This window comes from Chiloscyllium plagiosum, unplaced genomic scaffold (assembly GCF_037043375.1).
Source record: "Chiloscyllium plagiosum isolate Xiang-an unplaced genomic scaffold, Cpla_swu_hap1 HiC_scaffold_37, whole genome shotgun sequence".
In the NCBI taxonomy this organism is placed as follows: domain Eukaryota; kingdom Metazoa; phylum Chordata; class Chondrichthyes; order Orectolobiformes; family Hemiscylliidae; genus Chiloscyllium; species Chiloscyllium plagiosum.
The window spans coordinates 38,760,113-38,775,278 of record NW_028270175.1 but is presented as its reverse complement, the minus strand read 5'-3'; the positions used below and the strand labels follow the sequence as shown (position 1 = coordinate 38,775,278).

Sequence of the window (15,166 nt, the reverse complement as noted above, 5' to 3'; positions counted from 1 at the left end):
CTGGTCGGCATGGATGGGTTGGACTGAAGGGTCTGTTTCCGTGCTGTACATCTCTATGACTCTATGACTATGACATCCTTTAAAATCTACCTCTTTGACCAAGCTTTTGGCCAGCTATTTTACTATCTCCCGATGGGTTTGCTATCAAATGTGACATTCAGTGCAAGTGGTTTAGTAATGTCAGTGAAATAAGTTGTTTTGAGAAGCAATTAATTTGATTAGTCCTTTGAGTTTGAGTTTATAATAAATCCTCTGTCTAACAGACATCTTTCTACCTTAGGCAACCACTCTGAATTTGCAGCTGTGCCGGTTGTTCCAGGTTGCTTCCTGTACAAAATATCGAAGAGAGCAACAGAGCAATGTTTCTGCTACCCAGCACCCCAAACAGGAAACTCACCAAGAATCATGCTGTCCGATATCAACCATTTCTACAAGACGTGCGAGAGAGCGCTATGGAGAAATGGAGGTTTCCTTGAATGTCAGTGCCTTGGTCTCCTTCAAGAGACCATCACGGCAAGAGGAAATCAGATTGTCAGAAGAAATAGTAAGGCAAAATGATTGCATATCTAAGAGATTGACATATTTACAGAACTGTTGCTGTTTTTAACCTATCACAAAAAAACTCAAACATCACGGTAACACTTAGCAAATTTTCAATACATTTGAAATAGATTTATTTTGATAAGATTTATTTTGTCAATATTTGTCACCTGCCACCTAGAACAGACAAGTCATTCCCAATTGGTCTCAGGCAGAGTTAGACATTCTTGGATCTTATGAATAATATACAACATGACAGGGTAGACAGAAGGATCAGTTTCACACCACCTGCATGATGAGATAACTGCTCTCCAGGAGCCTAACTCCTAAACAAGAAGATAGCAGTCAATCTACTGCCTGTACAGTCACTGAATAACAACATATACTTTTTGGTAAACACTTAAGTTCTCCAAATTCATATGCAAATGTAATCTACTACTTGCAGGATACTGAGGAAACCATTAAAAGTGAAAACTATGGATGCTGTACCAGTAAAACAGTGGCACATGACTCCACAAGTGGTTCTAAGGTACGTGCCATGAAAGATTGTGAATACTTTTTTATCTGAACCCTGCCTTTGACATATGATCCACTGAAAGAGGCAACACAGACAAAACGTTGGTCTCAGTCCATACATTTCACCCAGTGCTTATATTAACGTGAGATTTGTACTTAAAATTATTGTCCCTTTCAGATGCTACTAATCCCTTCAGCAGCTCTCATGAAAACTTACTGATTAATGCAATTAAACAGAGATTCAGTGGGCATGTGCTGAATCGTTTAAGCAATTACTGCAAGAGAGAGCAAGAATGGTGATTAAAGAAGCATGTTCCTTATTCATGCAATATGGGCAAATTACACTTTAAGGAGTTCTTATGATGCATTGGTAGTATCTCTACCTTTGGATTAAGAGATCTGGGTTCAAAACCTATCTGTTTGAGAGATGTGTACAGTAATTACATCTCTGAACAGGTTTATTAGAAAACTAGGTTAATAAAAAAATTAAATTACACTTTAACATGTTCTTGAAGAGCAGTGGCAGCATCACTACTCCAGGATCAGGAGGGTTCAAGTCCCACCTGCTCTAGAGTTGTATAATAACATGGTTGTATACATTGATTAGAAAAATAAAGGTAAATTACACTTTAATGGGTAGGGTTTATCACTGAGCTGGGGACCCAGGTTCAAGTCCCATTTGCTCTGAGGTATGTAATAACATGTTTCTGAACATGTTGATTAAACAAAAATTAAACTTTACTATCACCATTCTTTCATTGTTACTGGTGAAATTCCCTTGTTAACAGCACTGTAGGGCTACCTAGACTAAATGATCTGCAACGGTTTACAAAATTAGCTCACCACCACCTTTTCAAAGTCAACTATAGATTGGCAATAAATGCTGGCCCTGCCCACCATGCCCGCAACCCGTGAACCTTCATTTCTCGTAGAATCCCGACAGTGTGCAAGCTATTCAGCCCATCGGGTCCACACTGGCCCTCCAAACAACATCTGTTCCATGCCCACCTTCTCATGGCTAACCCACCTAGCCTGCACATCCGTGGACACTACAGGCATTTTAGCATAGCCAATCCACCTAACCGACATATCTTTAGACTAGGGGAGGAAACCCATACAGATACAAAGAGAATGTGGAAACACCACACAGACAGTAGCCCGAGGGTAGAATTGAACCCCAGTTCCTAGCACTATGAGACAGCAGTGCTAACCACTGAGCCATCCTTTTTGCCATAAATGCGTTTGAATAAGCCTTGGTAATTGTAATGTGTTACAGAAAGATAAAGGATGTTCATGTAAGATTTTACCAAAAAAATGAATCTGGTCTGATGGTTGCAGACAATGTCCTGAATTTCTGGTCTCACATTGGTAGTACATGAGGGTTCAAATCTTATTCCTGAAAAATTCTCCAGAAGGTCCAATCTTCATTTGGGTTGGAATGCAATGGGAGTCATATCTATTGCACTAAAAATAGGTCACAAGCAGACACAGGGACTGCCTTGCCTTGGTGCTCCAACACTTTGTTCCAGTGGGTGAGAAAGAATAAAACAAGTGCAACCCTCACCCTTCCACACAGTCCCCATACCTCATCTTCGCCAATCCATGCAACCTGCACTACCCATCCCTCATGACCTTTTATAATCCTGATGCAAACCAACCAATGGGTGGCACAGTGGCTCAGTGGTTAGCACTGCTGTCTCACAGAGCCAGGGATTCCCTCCTTGGGCAACTGTTTGCATGGAGGTTGCACATTCTCCCCGTGTCTGCTTGGGATTCCTCCAAGTGCTCCAGTTTCCTCCCACAATCCAAAGATGTGCAGGTCACGTGGATTGGTCATGCTAAATTGCCTATAGTTATAGGTGCATTGGTCGGGGTAAATATAGGGTAGGGGAATGGGTCTGGGTGGGTTACTCTTCAGAGGGTCAGTGTGGACTTGTTGGGCCAAAGGTCCTGTTTCCATACTGTAGGGAATCTAACCTAATCTAAAACTGCTGTACTCATCCACACATCCTAACATACTATCCAAGTCAACTTATATCTCTCTACATACCACATCCTTCCATGTAAACCTATTCTCTTCTGTTCATTCTCATGTCCCTACATAGTCTCCATGCTAATTTAATAATAATACTCAGTGAGATCTCCCCAACACTCTCGCTGTATATCACATCCCACTGTGACAATAATAGATTGTGAAATCAGTCATGCAATGCTAATCCCATAATGATATCCCTCAGGCAAAGTAAATTACAAGTATTGAAATTTTTAGTATTGCAGTTTTTTTTCAAATGGCAAGAAGCTTAATTACCTTAACAACTTGGCAGCTCCATTGATTGCTTGCATGACTTGAAGTGTCAGGTCAATATGTTTAGTACAGTACAGAGCCCCTTCCCTAAATATGAGATTTAGCAATCTCTGATATCCATCAGTACATACACAAGTAATTATGATTTTATCCCCTTTAGAAGAATCAGCACATTGTTGCTAAACATGATTATTGGCAATAGCTTCTAGACTCTCAGAAGTGAATCCCAAGTATCCTGAACAGGTTAGAAACATCACTGTAAACACCTTCCATGCACTCATTCTTCCTGTAATCTACTAATTGTACTTTCAAATAGAAGCCAAGGTTGCTGGAATGACTCCTCAAACACCCAATAAAATGTAGATTAAACTACTGTCTACTTGCTTACACTTTTAGGTCCAATCAAAAGACCTGGAGCCATTTGAAAAATCTTTAGAAGACTGTCCATTCTCTTCATTGACATTAGTGCGAAAGAAAGCTATACGTAATAAAGGGATCAGGTCAGGAGCTTACAGGAGTTCTACCTTCAAGAGACAATTCCAACAAGCACTAGCAGATGGCTGTAAGTACAAACATTTGTTTTTACAGAACTGGATGTTAGACAGTTTAAAGTAGGGGCATCTAGAAGGATGTTCATTGTTCCTTTAAGGATCAGATCGTTCTCTGATCCTTAAAGAAGGTTCTCTGGCAAATAGCAAGTTGCATCATATTCTTTGGCGGACTCCTCACTGCAAGGTTCAGCAAGACTTCTTGATGTAACAAACCAAATGTGCCTCACTACCTTCCTTGCCCCTATGGTGTCCCTTTTATCCAATTCATGTCCCATTTTACCATGTGTCATTCCTGGAACAACTTGACACTTCCCAATATCTGCCAAAAGACCAGCATCTTTTGTACCTGCGCCATCTTTGCAAGGCCAATGTGCATCCAGACAAGATTGGCAATCTTGTGCTGCCCCTCACCAATAGCATATTGGCACAGCAACCATTAAGCCACGATGCTCATAGCACCTAGCTGACATGGCCAACACTCCCTCATAAGTAAAACACCATTTTCACACTTGTTGTCGTTTAACCAGACTATGCAGTTTACCTGCCAATATAAATACCCTCTGTACATGACCACCACTGTTCCCCAATGACCACTAGCGATCCACAACCTGTCGAATAGGAGAACATCATATACAGGTAAGCAGACATGAACTTGTATTTACAGCCACCAAAAGGGAGCACAAACAGAATTCACAGAGGCTGCAGTTTGTCCCTACAATACAAACCAACTGCTGGTATCATGATCAATGACATTCCATTTTCACCAGCTCTGATCTACCAGAACCAGGTGCAGTTAGGGTCTTTTGGGTTTGAGGTGTCTGAATAGCTGAATTCTATCATTGACAAGTAGAGCATCAGGCTCTCCAATGTCTTTGTCCTGTTACTATGAAGAATACTCCTATTCCACTCCCCAACCAGTTTCTTATGATCCAGCACATTGCCTCGTTGCCTGCTCCAATTGTGTAAAGCACAGCGTGGCAGGATAATGTAGCAAACTCTGCCGCAGGTTATATTAGAGGGACCCCCCCCCGCCCCAAGACTGGTCTAAGCATTGGGACTGCATCTTTAGTTGGCCTATTTTCTGCTCCACTATGGCCTTAGCTGAAGAGTGCACAGCATCACATCAGACAACAAGACATGGGAGCAGAAATTAGGCCATTTGGCACATCAAGTTTGCTCCGCCATTTGATTATGGCTGATAGGTTTTTCAACCCATTTCCTGCTTTCACCCCGTAACCTTTGATCCCCTTGGCAATCATGAACTTATCTATTCTCTGTTTTAAATATACTCAATGACCTGACTTTCACAGCCTTCTGTGACAATGAATTCCACAGATTCACCACTCTCTGACTAAAGATGTTTCTCCTTATCTCATTCTAAAGCGTCATCCCTTTACTCTAAGGCTGTGCCCTCAGGGCCTTGCCTGTCTAGCCCATGGAAACATCTTCCCAATGTCCACTCTGTATTCTCTAAGTTTCAATCAAACATCCCTCATAAGTTAAGCCTTTCATTCCTGGGATCATTCTCATGTACCTCCTCTGGACCCCCTCCACATCCTTCCTGAGGTATGGGACCCAGATTATCCAGTAGGAAGCCTCTGTCCCACCATAACCAGCCTTGTAAAGCACTTGGACCATCAAGTACATCAGATACTTGAGAGGATATAGGAGTGGTAGCAACTGCCAGTGTAACAGGCACACATTTCTAGATCACCTGGAAATTAACCAGCCTGCTCCTGTGGGCAACCAGCTGTGTTCCTGAATGTTACTGTCAAGGCTACACCTCAACATTGAGAAGCAAAATGAAATTGTATGATCTTGTACAGATGGCATCAGTCACTGTCCCGATGCATTTATAGAATCATACAGTGTGGAAGTAGGCCATTCAACACATCCATTCCACACTGACCCTCTGAAGGACATACCACCCAGACTCACCATATCCTGTAACCATGCATTTCCCATGGCTAACCCATCTAACCTGCATGTCCCTGGACATGAGGAAATTTAGTATTGCCAATCTACCTAACCTGCACATCTATGTACTGTGGGAAGAAACCAGAGCACTCAGAGGAAATTCACACAGACACAGGGAGAACGTGTACACTTCACACAGCAAGATGCTGGAATTGAACTCAGGTCCTTGGCGCTGTGAGGCAGCAATGCTAAGCACTGAGCCACTGGCCCACCCCAAAGGTATGAATGAATGCATGATTGAGAGATCCCACACTGATCCCTGGAAGGAGCCAATTGCATAGAAATTCAAAGTTTCTGTCACCTTCTCACCCACCAGAACACGATATCTTCTCACTCCTTCAATCCTCAGGTCTCACTCCAGTCAATGAAGTCAGGCCAAAAAGCTCTGGTCCTCTTGTGACAGTGACCTCTCCCTGTGCAAAGAGCTCCTTAACCTCTACAGCAGCCTGCTTACGCTTCTGGGGTTTGCCATTGGTCCAGGTTCTACTTCTTAGGAAGACAGTCACAATGGCCAAGATCCTACTAGAGGAGGGCTGTAGGATTGTTGGCTGAAATGACCTATATTGGAAACATAAGGAGCAAAAGTCAGGTCATAGAGTCATAGAGATGTACAGCATGGAAACAGACCCTTCAGTCCAACCCGTCCATGCCGACCAGATATCCCAACCCAATCTAGTCCCACCTGCCAGCACCCGGCCCATATCCCTCCAAACCCTTCCTATTCATATACCCATCCAAATGCCTCTTAAATGTTGCAATTGTGCCAGCCTCCACCACATCCTCTGGCAGCTCATTCCATACACGTACCACCCTCTGTGTGAAAAAGTTGCCCCTTAGGTCTCTTTTATATCTTTCCCCTCTCACCCTAAACCTATGCCCTCAAGTTCTGGACTCCCTGACTTCAGGGAAAAGACTTTGTCTATTTATCCTATCCATGCCCCTCATAATTTTATAAATTCCAAAAGGTCACCCCTAAGCCTTTGACACTCCAGGGAAAACAGCCCCAGTCTGTCCAGCCTCTCCCCAGAGTTCAAATCCTCTAACCCTGACTTATACTTAAGGTCCTAGGGAGTATTGCTGAACAAAGAGACCTTGAAGTGCAGGTTCATAGCTCCTTGAAAGTGGAGTCGCAGGTAGATAGGATAGTGAAGAAGGCGTTTGGTATGCTTTCCTTTATTGGTCAGAGTATTTAGTACAGGAGTTGGGAGGTCATGTTGCGGCATAACAAGACATTGGTTAGGCCACTGTTGGAATATTGCATGCAATTCTGGTCTCCTTCCTATCGGAAAGATGTTGTGAAACTTGAAAGGGTTCAGAAAAGATTTACAAGCATGTTGCCAGGTCTTGGGCAAAATATTTATAATATACCCTGGAAGTGAGCACTGAACACTCTCCTCATATAATGTGACATGCTGCTCCCCAATAATGAAGGCCATGTCTTCCCCATTCATTCAATCAACTTCAACCCTCAGTATGTGCCATCATCTCACTCGCTAATAAGTATTATAATCCTTCTAGGAAATTCCATGTTACTAGTCTTGGGTTCTGTGGGTTCTTGATGAACCCGATCCCAGAGTTGTATCGCTGACTATATTTTGGCAGATGTTTCCATGAGGCAGAAACATTTTTCAGCATGTGCACCAACTTGGTAAATGTGCCATGCCAACTGAAGGACTGGCATATTACATTAAGGAAAGTGCCTGCTCTACTCCATCCTCTTATATATCCTCCTCATTTAACTTTTCATTGCATTCAGTACAGACCATAGTTAAACTTACACGACAGATAATTCAGCAATGTTCTGAGTTCCCACAGCACCTTTGGAAGTTGCATGATTAATGTTTCGCTTTTGGCCAGCACTGGCTTCTTTTCAAGTCATTTTTGCGAACTTCATCATTGAGATGCAAATATTTAATTTACAAAGACAAGTGGCATAGTGCCAATTACCTTGCTGCAGCATTTGAACCCTAAACATGTTCACTCTGCATGCACAGCAAATGGACAATAAAATGATTGCAAATTAAATGTAGCTGGAGTTTGAAATCGAGTGCTTTAGTATTTGCCCCTTTAATGTCCTATTGTACACAAGATGTGGATCCAGCGCTAATTTTCTCCTACGTATGAAAAGTATTGTGAGATTTTCCATAGAGTTGCAAGAGATTTCTCTTCCTTAAACAGAGGATTGATGATGCCGATTCTTTTCTTTCTGAAACAATAATGGTTTGCCAGAATTATAGATAATTCTCAAGTTTCTGATAATCAATTTTATTACTCAATCTGATGTTTATTCCTGACAAATGGCTCGACAGTTTTCAGCATCTATCCTTTCAACATATTTTGAAGATGGGTATCATGTAATTCCATTTTAAAACTATCAGTTTACTTATAAAATTTATATAACATTTGTCAGCTCGTTCATAACGTTTCAACATCTCTCACCCCTTGTTTCTTTGTTTCTGAACTGTAGATGGAACTAGCCAATTATCAAACCATCAGAGATAATCTCATTTACCATTTAGTCGCATTAACATTTTTTATGGTCCTCATCTCATTCTAGTCTGCTTACTTTACACACTTTTATTTCAGATCCTCTTTGCTCCTCTGATCATCATTTAATGTGATTCTGTTTAATTCTATATTCACCCACTAGTTCTTCAGGCATTGGGATCAGAAATCCTTTATTCATCAAACTCTAAAATCCTTGTTTGAAATACTGTTTACCTGAAGCTAGATTAACTAAAAAAAGTTGTGAATCAAAAAGTGGCAATGGAAAATTATTAACCAATGTAATTCCAGGCCCCCAGCCACAAAGGCCAGCAATGATTTTCAGCAAAGTCTTTTCTCACTTCCATCCTGAGACCATTAATCCCAGTTTTGAATTAATCATTAACCCCCCCCGCCCCCTCCTCTTTTTCTTAGTTAACTTCTGCGTGTTTTGGTTTTACAATTCGCTGCAATTGACCATTTTCCCTTTGGATTTAATCCCTAAAATGATTTTCTACTTTTGGTCAAACGTTTCCCGCTTCTACTCTTTTTTTTTCTCAAAATTACTTTGACAATACCTTTACAAAATTGTTATGCAGCACAGAAACATGTTTAAGTCAATAATTATAATCTGTATGTTTAATTGTATAACTAGTTTTCATACAGAAAAATACTTGTGTTACAGGGTAAGTTTGGAATTTTTATAACACAGAAGGGGGTCTTTGAAACAAAAGATGCTGAGATACCTTGATCTAAATAGTAGATATGATTAATAATGAGAAGGAACTTAATGAGATATGAAGGAATAAAACAAAAGAACTGCAGCTGCTGGAGATCTGAACCAAAAATATAAAGATCTGGAGAAACTCAGCAGGTCCGGCAGCATCTGTAAGTGAAAAGTAGTTACGCTTTCGAGTCTAGTGACTCTTTGTCAGTCAGTTCTGGACTAGGAGACACATACAAATTTATGGAAACTGCCTTTTTTATTATGATCACAAATAGTAATTACAGAGAGCCAAAATTGGAAGGACAAAAGTAGGTTTGTGCAATGCCCGCACTTGTTCTAGGTGAAGTTGCAACATGTAAAGTTGGTACTCAAACCTCGGCTTCTATGTGCACTCAGCAGGGAACCCAGCAGTGTTGTGCTATTTCTGTTTAATTCATTCACAGGATGAGAGCATTGCTACCTAGGCCAGCTAATATTGCACCTCCCTAATTGCCCAGAAGATATTTAAAAGTCAACCATATTGCTGTGGGTCTGGAGTTATATGTAGGCCAGACCAGGTAAGGATGGCAAATTCCTTCCGGAAAGGACATTGGTGAACCAAATGGGTTTTCTCCTGATAATCAACAATGGAATTATGGTCATCATTAGACTCTTAATTCCAGATAAATAGTGATAATACCATTACACCATTACCTCCCACTAGTATCCACCTATATTAGCGTATAGTGCAGCTAACCTTCAGTCTTAGAGGCAGGCTGTCTCATTTAAAGGGAAATTGTACTTGAATAACCGGGATTTGCTGGTGAATACTATTTCTGCAATGGCAAACCAGGACAGAGATATGACAATGCAGGTCTTGGTGGTGATGGTGGTGGTAGACAGGAAAAAAGATATGATTCTGTAGGGGCAGGACGCCCTCAAGAACAATCATCAAAATGGATTGAAAAAATGTTGTCAGAGATTGTAATTTCAGGCATCTAGCTCCAAGGATCTGGTAGCAATGCCACAAGATATCTTATATGGATGGTTAAGGACAATGAACGCATATCCTGAAAACTCCTAAGCTATGCATCACCAGCCTCTCACACTGCTCAATTCACCACATCCATATCACTCACTGATCAGTAGCCCTGAGCATAGGTTTCACACCTAACATCCATAAACTCCACAGGTGCACACATGCCTCAGCTTTCAGACACTCCACCTTTTGCTGCCTCCACTTACATATTGCCTATCACCTGAACACAGTACACGTTGACATTCTTCACTCTGTTCTGCAGAATAAGATGAAGGAAGTGAAGAAAGACAGTAGAAGGGAATGGAGTATAGCTAACAGGGACAAAGATGCCTGCACCTCCTCAGCCCTGTGGAAGATCTGGTTCTCCAAATCTTGGACCATGAGGTATCTGGCAACACTAAGAAACATTCATGATGATATGTTTCTACCATATGTCCCCTTTTAACACCCGGTTCACCCTCACCTTGCCATCTGGCACTTTGTGCAAGGTGCTGATTGTGTCACAATTAACATTTTGCTTTCCACTCTGCCTCCCTTCCCTCACATGACCTTCCCCTTCTAATTTTCTGCTTTCATACATGCATTACTGCCACCTGACCAACTACAGCAGTTCAAATAACTCAAGTAAAAGCAGTGCAACTCCATTAAAGAAGCATTGTCACTTGAACTTGGGGCAGATGACAGCAGAATGATAATATCATCAATGGGCTAATAATCCAAAAGTCCAGCCTAATGCTCATGAAATGTGAATGCAGTTAATAAATCTGGAATTGAAACTACCATTGAATATCTGGAAAACCCACCTGGTTCACTAATGGCTATTAGGAAAGAAAATCTGCCTTCCACACTTGAGCTGGCCTCCATTTGACTCTAGACAACAACAAAGTGGTTGCCTCTTAACTGCACTCTGAAATGGACTAGCATGCCACTCAGTTCAAGGCCAAGAGATTGACAACAAATGTTCGCCTTGCCAGTGGCATCCACATCTTATGAAAGAATAAAGCAAAAAGGAAGACATTCACTGCCCACCAGCTCAATTACTGCAACACTCGGTCATAGTTGGGGTCAGCACATGTACAATTGGGCTGCAACTAGGAAAATGGTAAAAGATGGTTCCCATTTCAGCCTTCTACAATGTAATATTTCTGATGACTTTTACTGCAAAGGTCTCAGATGAAGACCTTGCTGGTGTGTCATACAGGAGAACGCCGACAGGTATACATACTGAGATGGCTGGGTACAACGGCTGGCCTGCCAAAAAGCTTCCTGTCAAGGGGTATGAAGGTATCCAGTTCCAAAATTAAATAATGCTAATGGGGACCATTAGTAGATGACAATGGGTTGTAAGTTGTAGCAGCCCTTATGATGACCAGGCCTGGTGTGTGGCGGGGAAAAATCAAGGACTGCAGATGCTGGAAACCAGATTCTAGAAACTGCTGGAAAAGCACAGCAGTTCAGGCAGCATCCGAGGAGCAGGAAAATTAACGTTTCGGGCAAAAGCCCTTCATCAGGAATAGAGGCAGAGTGCCTGCAGGGTGGAGAGATAAATATAAGGAGGATGGGAGTGGGGGAAGGTAGCAAAGAGTACAGTAGGTGAATGGGGTGGGGATGAAGGTGATAGGTCAGAGAGGAGGGTGGAGTGGACAGGTGGAAAGGAAGATAGGCAGGTAGGACAAGTCTTGGGGACAGTGCTGAACTGGAAATTTGGAACTGGGGTGAGGTGGGGGAAGGGGAAATGAGGAAACTGGTGAAGTCCACATTGATGCCCTGAAGTTGAAGTGTTCCGAGGCGGAAGATGAGGCGTTCTTCCTCTAGGTGTCGAGTGATGAGGGAGCGGCGGTGAAGGAGGCCCAGGACCTCCATGTCCTCAGCTGAGTGGGAGGGGGAGTTGAAATGTTGGGCCACAGGGCGGTGTTGTTGATTGGTGCGGGTGTCCCGGAGATGTTCCTGAAAGCACTCCGCTAGGAGGCGTCCAGTCTCCCCAATGTAGAGGAGACCGCATCGGGAGCAATGGATACAATAAATGATATTGGTGGATGTGCAGGTAAAACTTTGATTGATGTGGAAGGCTCCTTTGGGCCTTGGATGGAGGTGAAGGAGGAGGTGTGGGCGCAGGTTTTACAATTCCTACGCTGGCAGGAGAAGGTGCCAGGACGGTTGGGTGGGTTGTTGGGGGGCGTGGACCTGACCAAGTAGTCACAGAGGGGATGGTCTTTGAGGAAGGCGGAAAGGGGTGGGGACGAAATATATCTCTAGTGGTGGGGTCCATTTGGAGGTGGTGGAAATGTTGTCGGGTGATTTGGTTTATGCGAAGGTTGGTAGGGTGGAAGGTGAGCACCAGGGGGGTTCTGTCCTTGTTACAGTTGGAGGGGTGGGGTATGAGGACGGAGGTGCGGGATGTGGACGAGATGCATTGGAGGGCATCTCTGACCACGTGGGAAGGGAAATTGCGGTCTCTAAAGAAAGAGGCCATCTGGTGTGTTCTGTGGTGGAACTGGTCCTCCTGGGAGCAGATACGGCAGAGGCGGAGGAATTGGGAATACGGGATGGCATTTTTGCAGGAGGTAGGGTGGGAAGAGGTGTAATCCAGGTAGCTGTGGGAGTCGGTGGGTTTGTAAAAAATGTCAGTGTCAAGTTGGTCATCATTAATGGAGATGGAGAGGTCCAGGAAAGAGAGGAAGGTGTCAGAGATGGTCCAGGTAAATTTAAGGTCAGGGTGGAATGTGTTGGTGAAGTTGATGAATTGCTCAACCTCCACATGTGAGCACGAGGTGGCGCCAATGCAGTCATCAATGTAGTGGAGGAAGAGGTGTGGAGTGGTGCCGGTGTAACTACGGAGTTAAGGACATGGAAGAAGGTGCTCAGGCCCTAAAATTATTGAACCCAATATTGAGTCCAAAAGACTGCAGGGTTCCAAGCAGAAAATGAGGTGTTGTTCTTCCAGATTGCACTGCAGCAAGACTAAGACAAAGACATTAGCCTAGGAAGATGATGATATGTTGAAATAGCAGGCAACCGGAAGCTCAGGGTCATTTTTGCAAACAGAATGTGGGTGTTATGCAAAGCAGTCGTCCAGTCTGTGCTTTGTCTCTCCATTGTAGAGGAGACCTCATTGTGAGCAGTGAATGCAGTAGACTAGATTGAGTGAAGTGCAGGTAAATCACTGCTTCACCTGGAAGGTATATCTGGGGTCTTGGATAGTGAGGAGAGAGAAAGTAAACAGGCAGGTGTTACATTTTCTGCAATTGCATGGGAAGATCTGTGGGGGTATGGGGAGATGTTGGGAGTGGAAGATGAATGGACCAAGATGTCCTGTAGAGAATTGTCCCTGCTGAAGGCTGTCAGTGAAGGAGAGGGGAACATGTGTTTGGTGATGCCATCCTGCTGGAGGTGGCGGAAATGGCTGCTAATGATCCTTTAGACATAGTTGCTGATGGATGGTATTCTATCACTTTTATAGGAGGGAAGAGAGGGGATGAGGACTGAAGTGCAGGAGATGGGTTGGATAAGGCTGAGGTCCTTGTCAACCACAGTGGTAGGGAATCCTCGGGTGAGGAAGAAGATGGATTTTTCGGAAGCCCCATTGTCTAGGTTGGCATCATCGGAACAGATATGATGGAGACAGAGGAACTGGGGGAATGGAATAGAGTCATCACAGGAAGCAGGGAGTGAGGATGTATAGTCAAGGTAACTCTGGGAGTTGGTGGATTTATAATGGATGTTGATGGCCAGTTTGTTCCCAGAAATGGAAACAGATGTTGAGGAAGAGAAGGGAGGAGCCAAAGATGGACCTGATGGAGATGAGGGCAGTGTGAAGATTGGAAGCAAAGTTAGTTGATTTTTCCAATTCTGATTGGGAGTGGGAATCAGCACCAATAATGTAATCTATGTACCAGAGAAAGAGTTGTGGTGGGAGCCAGAGTAGGACTGCAATAAGGAATGTTCCATGTAATCCACAAAGAGACAGGCGTAACCGGACCCATGTGGGTATCCATGGACACCTCTTGGACCTGAGGAAAGTGGGAGGAGCTAAAGGAGCAGTGGAGTGTGGTGGTGAATGGGGAATGGTTCAGGCCATTTTTCCAGAAAGAATGGAGAACCATGAGACTATCCTGATGGGGGGGGGGGGGGGGGTGGACATATAAATGGATTGCATGTCCATGATAAAGAAGCAATAGCTGAGGCCCACAAACTGGAAATTCTGAAACTGATGTTAAGAATCAGGAGAATCCCAGATGTAAATAGGAAGAGACTAGACAAGAGGAGACAAAAAATGAGTCGAGGTAAATAGAGATGAGTTCTGTTGGGCAGGAGCAGGCGGAAACAATGGGTCTGACCGGGCAGAACTGTTTGTGGATTTTGGGAAGGCGGTAAAAGTAGGCTCTGCGGATTTGGGAGGGCTATGAGCTTGGAGTTAGTAGTGGGATGATCATCGGATGAAATGAGATTAGTGACTGTTGTGGGCACAATGGCCTGGTGTTCCACGTAGGGTTATGGTCTGGGAGAGATAGGAGGGGGGATCTGCAATGTAGGGGGCAGTATGCTAAAGAACAGCACCATTCTTGTCAGCAAGCTTGATTACAAAGTCAGAGTTGGATCTGAGAGCATGAAGTGCAGTCAGTTCAGAGGGAGATAAGTTGAAATGAATGAGGGGGGAGTGCAGAGAAATTGCAGTGACCAGTGTCAAGTTGACAGTTCTCGATTAAGCATTTCAGATTATTTTTAGACAGTTGAAAATTGCACAAGTTCTTCAAAGCTACCTGTTCTGCAATTTGGGTGCCTGCCCCTTAAAGTAACATGAGCGCTAGGCCCCTCTTGGAATTGAACACTTGATCTTTAGTGATATGAAATTTGCTGAAAGGAGTTATGAGGCTGAAGTCTGGTAAATGGGCATCTCATCAGCTGGTAGGGCTGTGTGACATCATGATAGAACAGATTCAGTTTCTTCTGGAACATATAGGGGTGCGCAAACAAGCATCTGACTGTACCAGAATTGAGTGGCTGCACAGAGTGGATCAACTTCAGTAAGTGGTGCTAGTGAATTTTGG

General features: G+C 43.4%; 1 protein-coding gene across 1 annotated transcript in view; it reads left to right on the top strand.

Moving 5' to 3' along the window:
- sh2d5 (SH2 domain containing 5) overlaps nucleotides 1-15,166 on the top strand; it is an 87,365-nt gene that overhangs the window by 49,398 nt on the left and 22,801 nt on the right. The window contains exons 5-7 of the mRNA XM_043675546.2: nucleotides 281-544; nucleotides 986-1,069; nucleotides 3,758-3,923. Of these exons, the coding sequence (XP_043531481.1) occupies nucleotides 281-544; nucleotides 986-1,069; nucleotides 3,758-3,923 (514 nt within the window). The remainder of the gene's footprint in view (nucleotides 1-280; nucleotides 545-985; nucleotides 1,070-3,757; nucleotides 3,924-15,166) is intronic.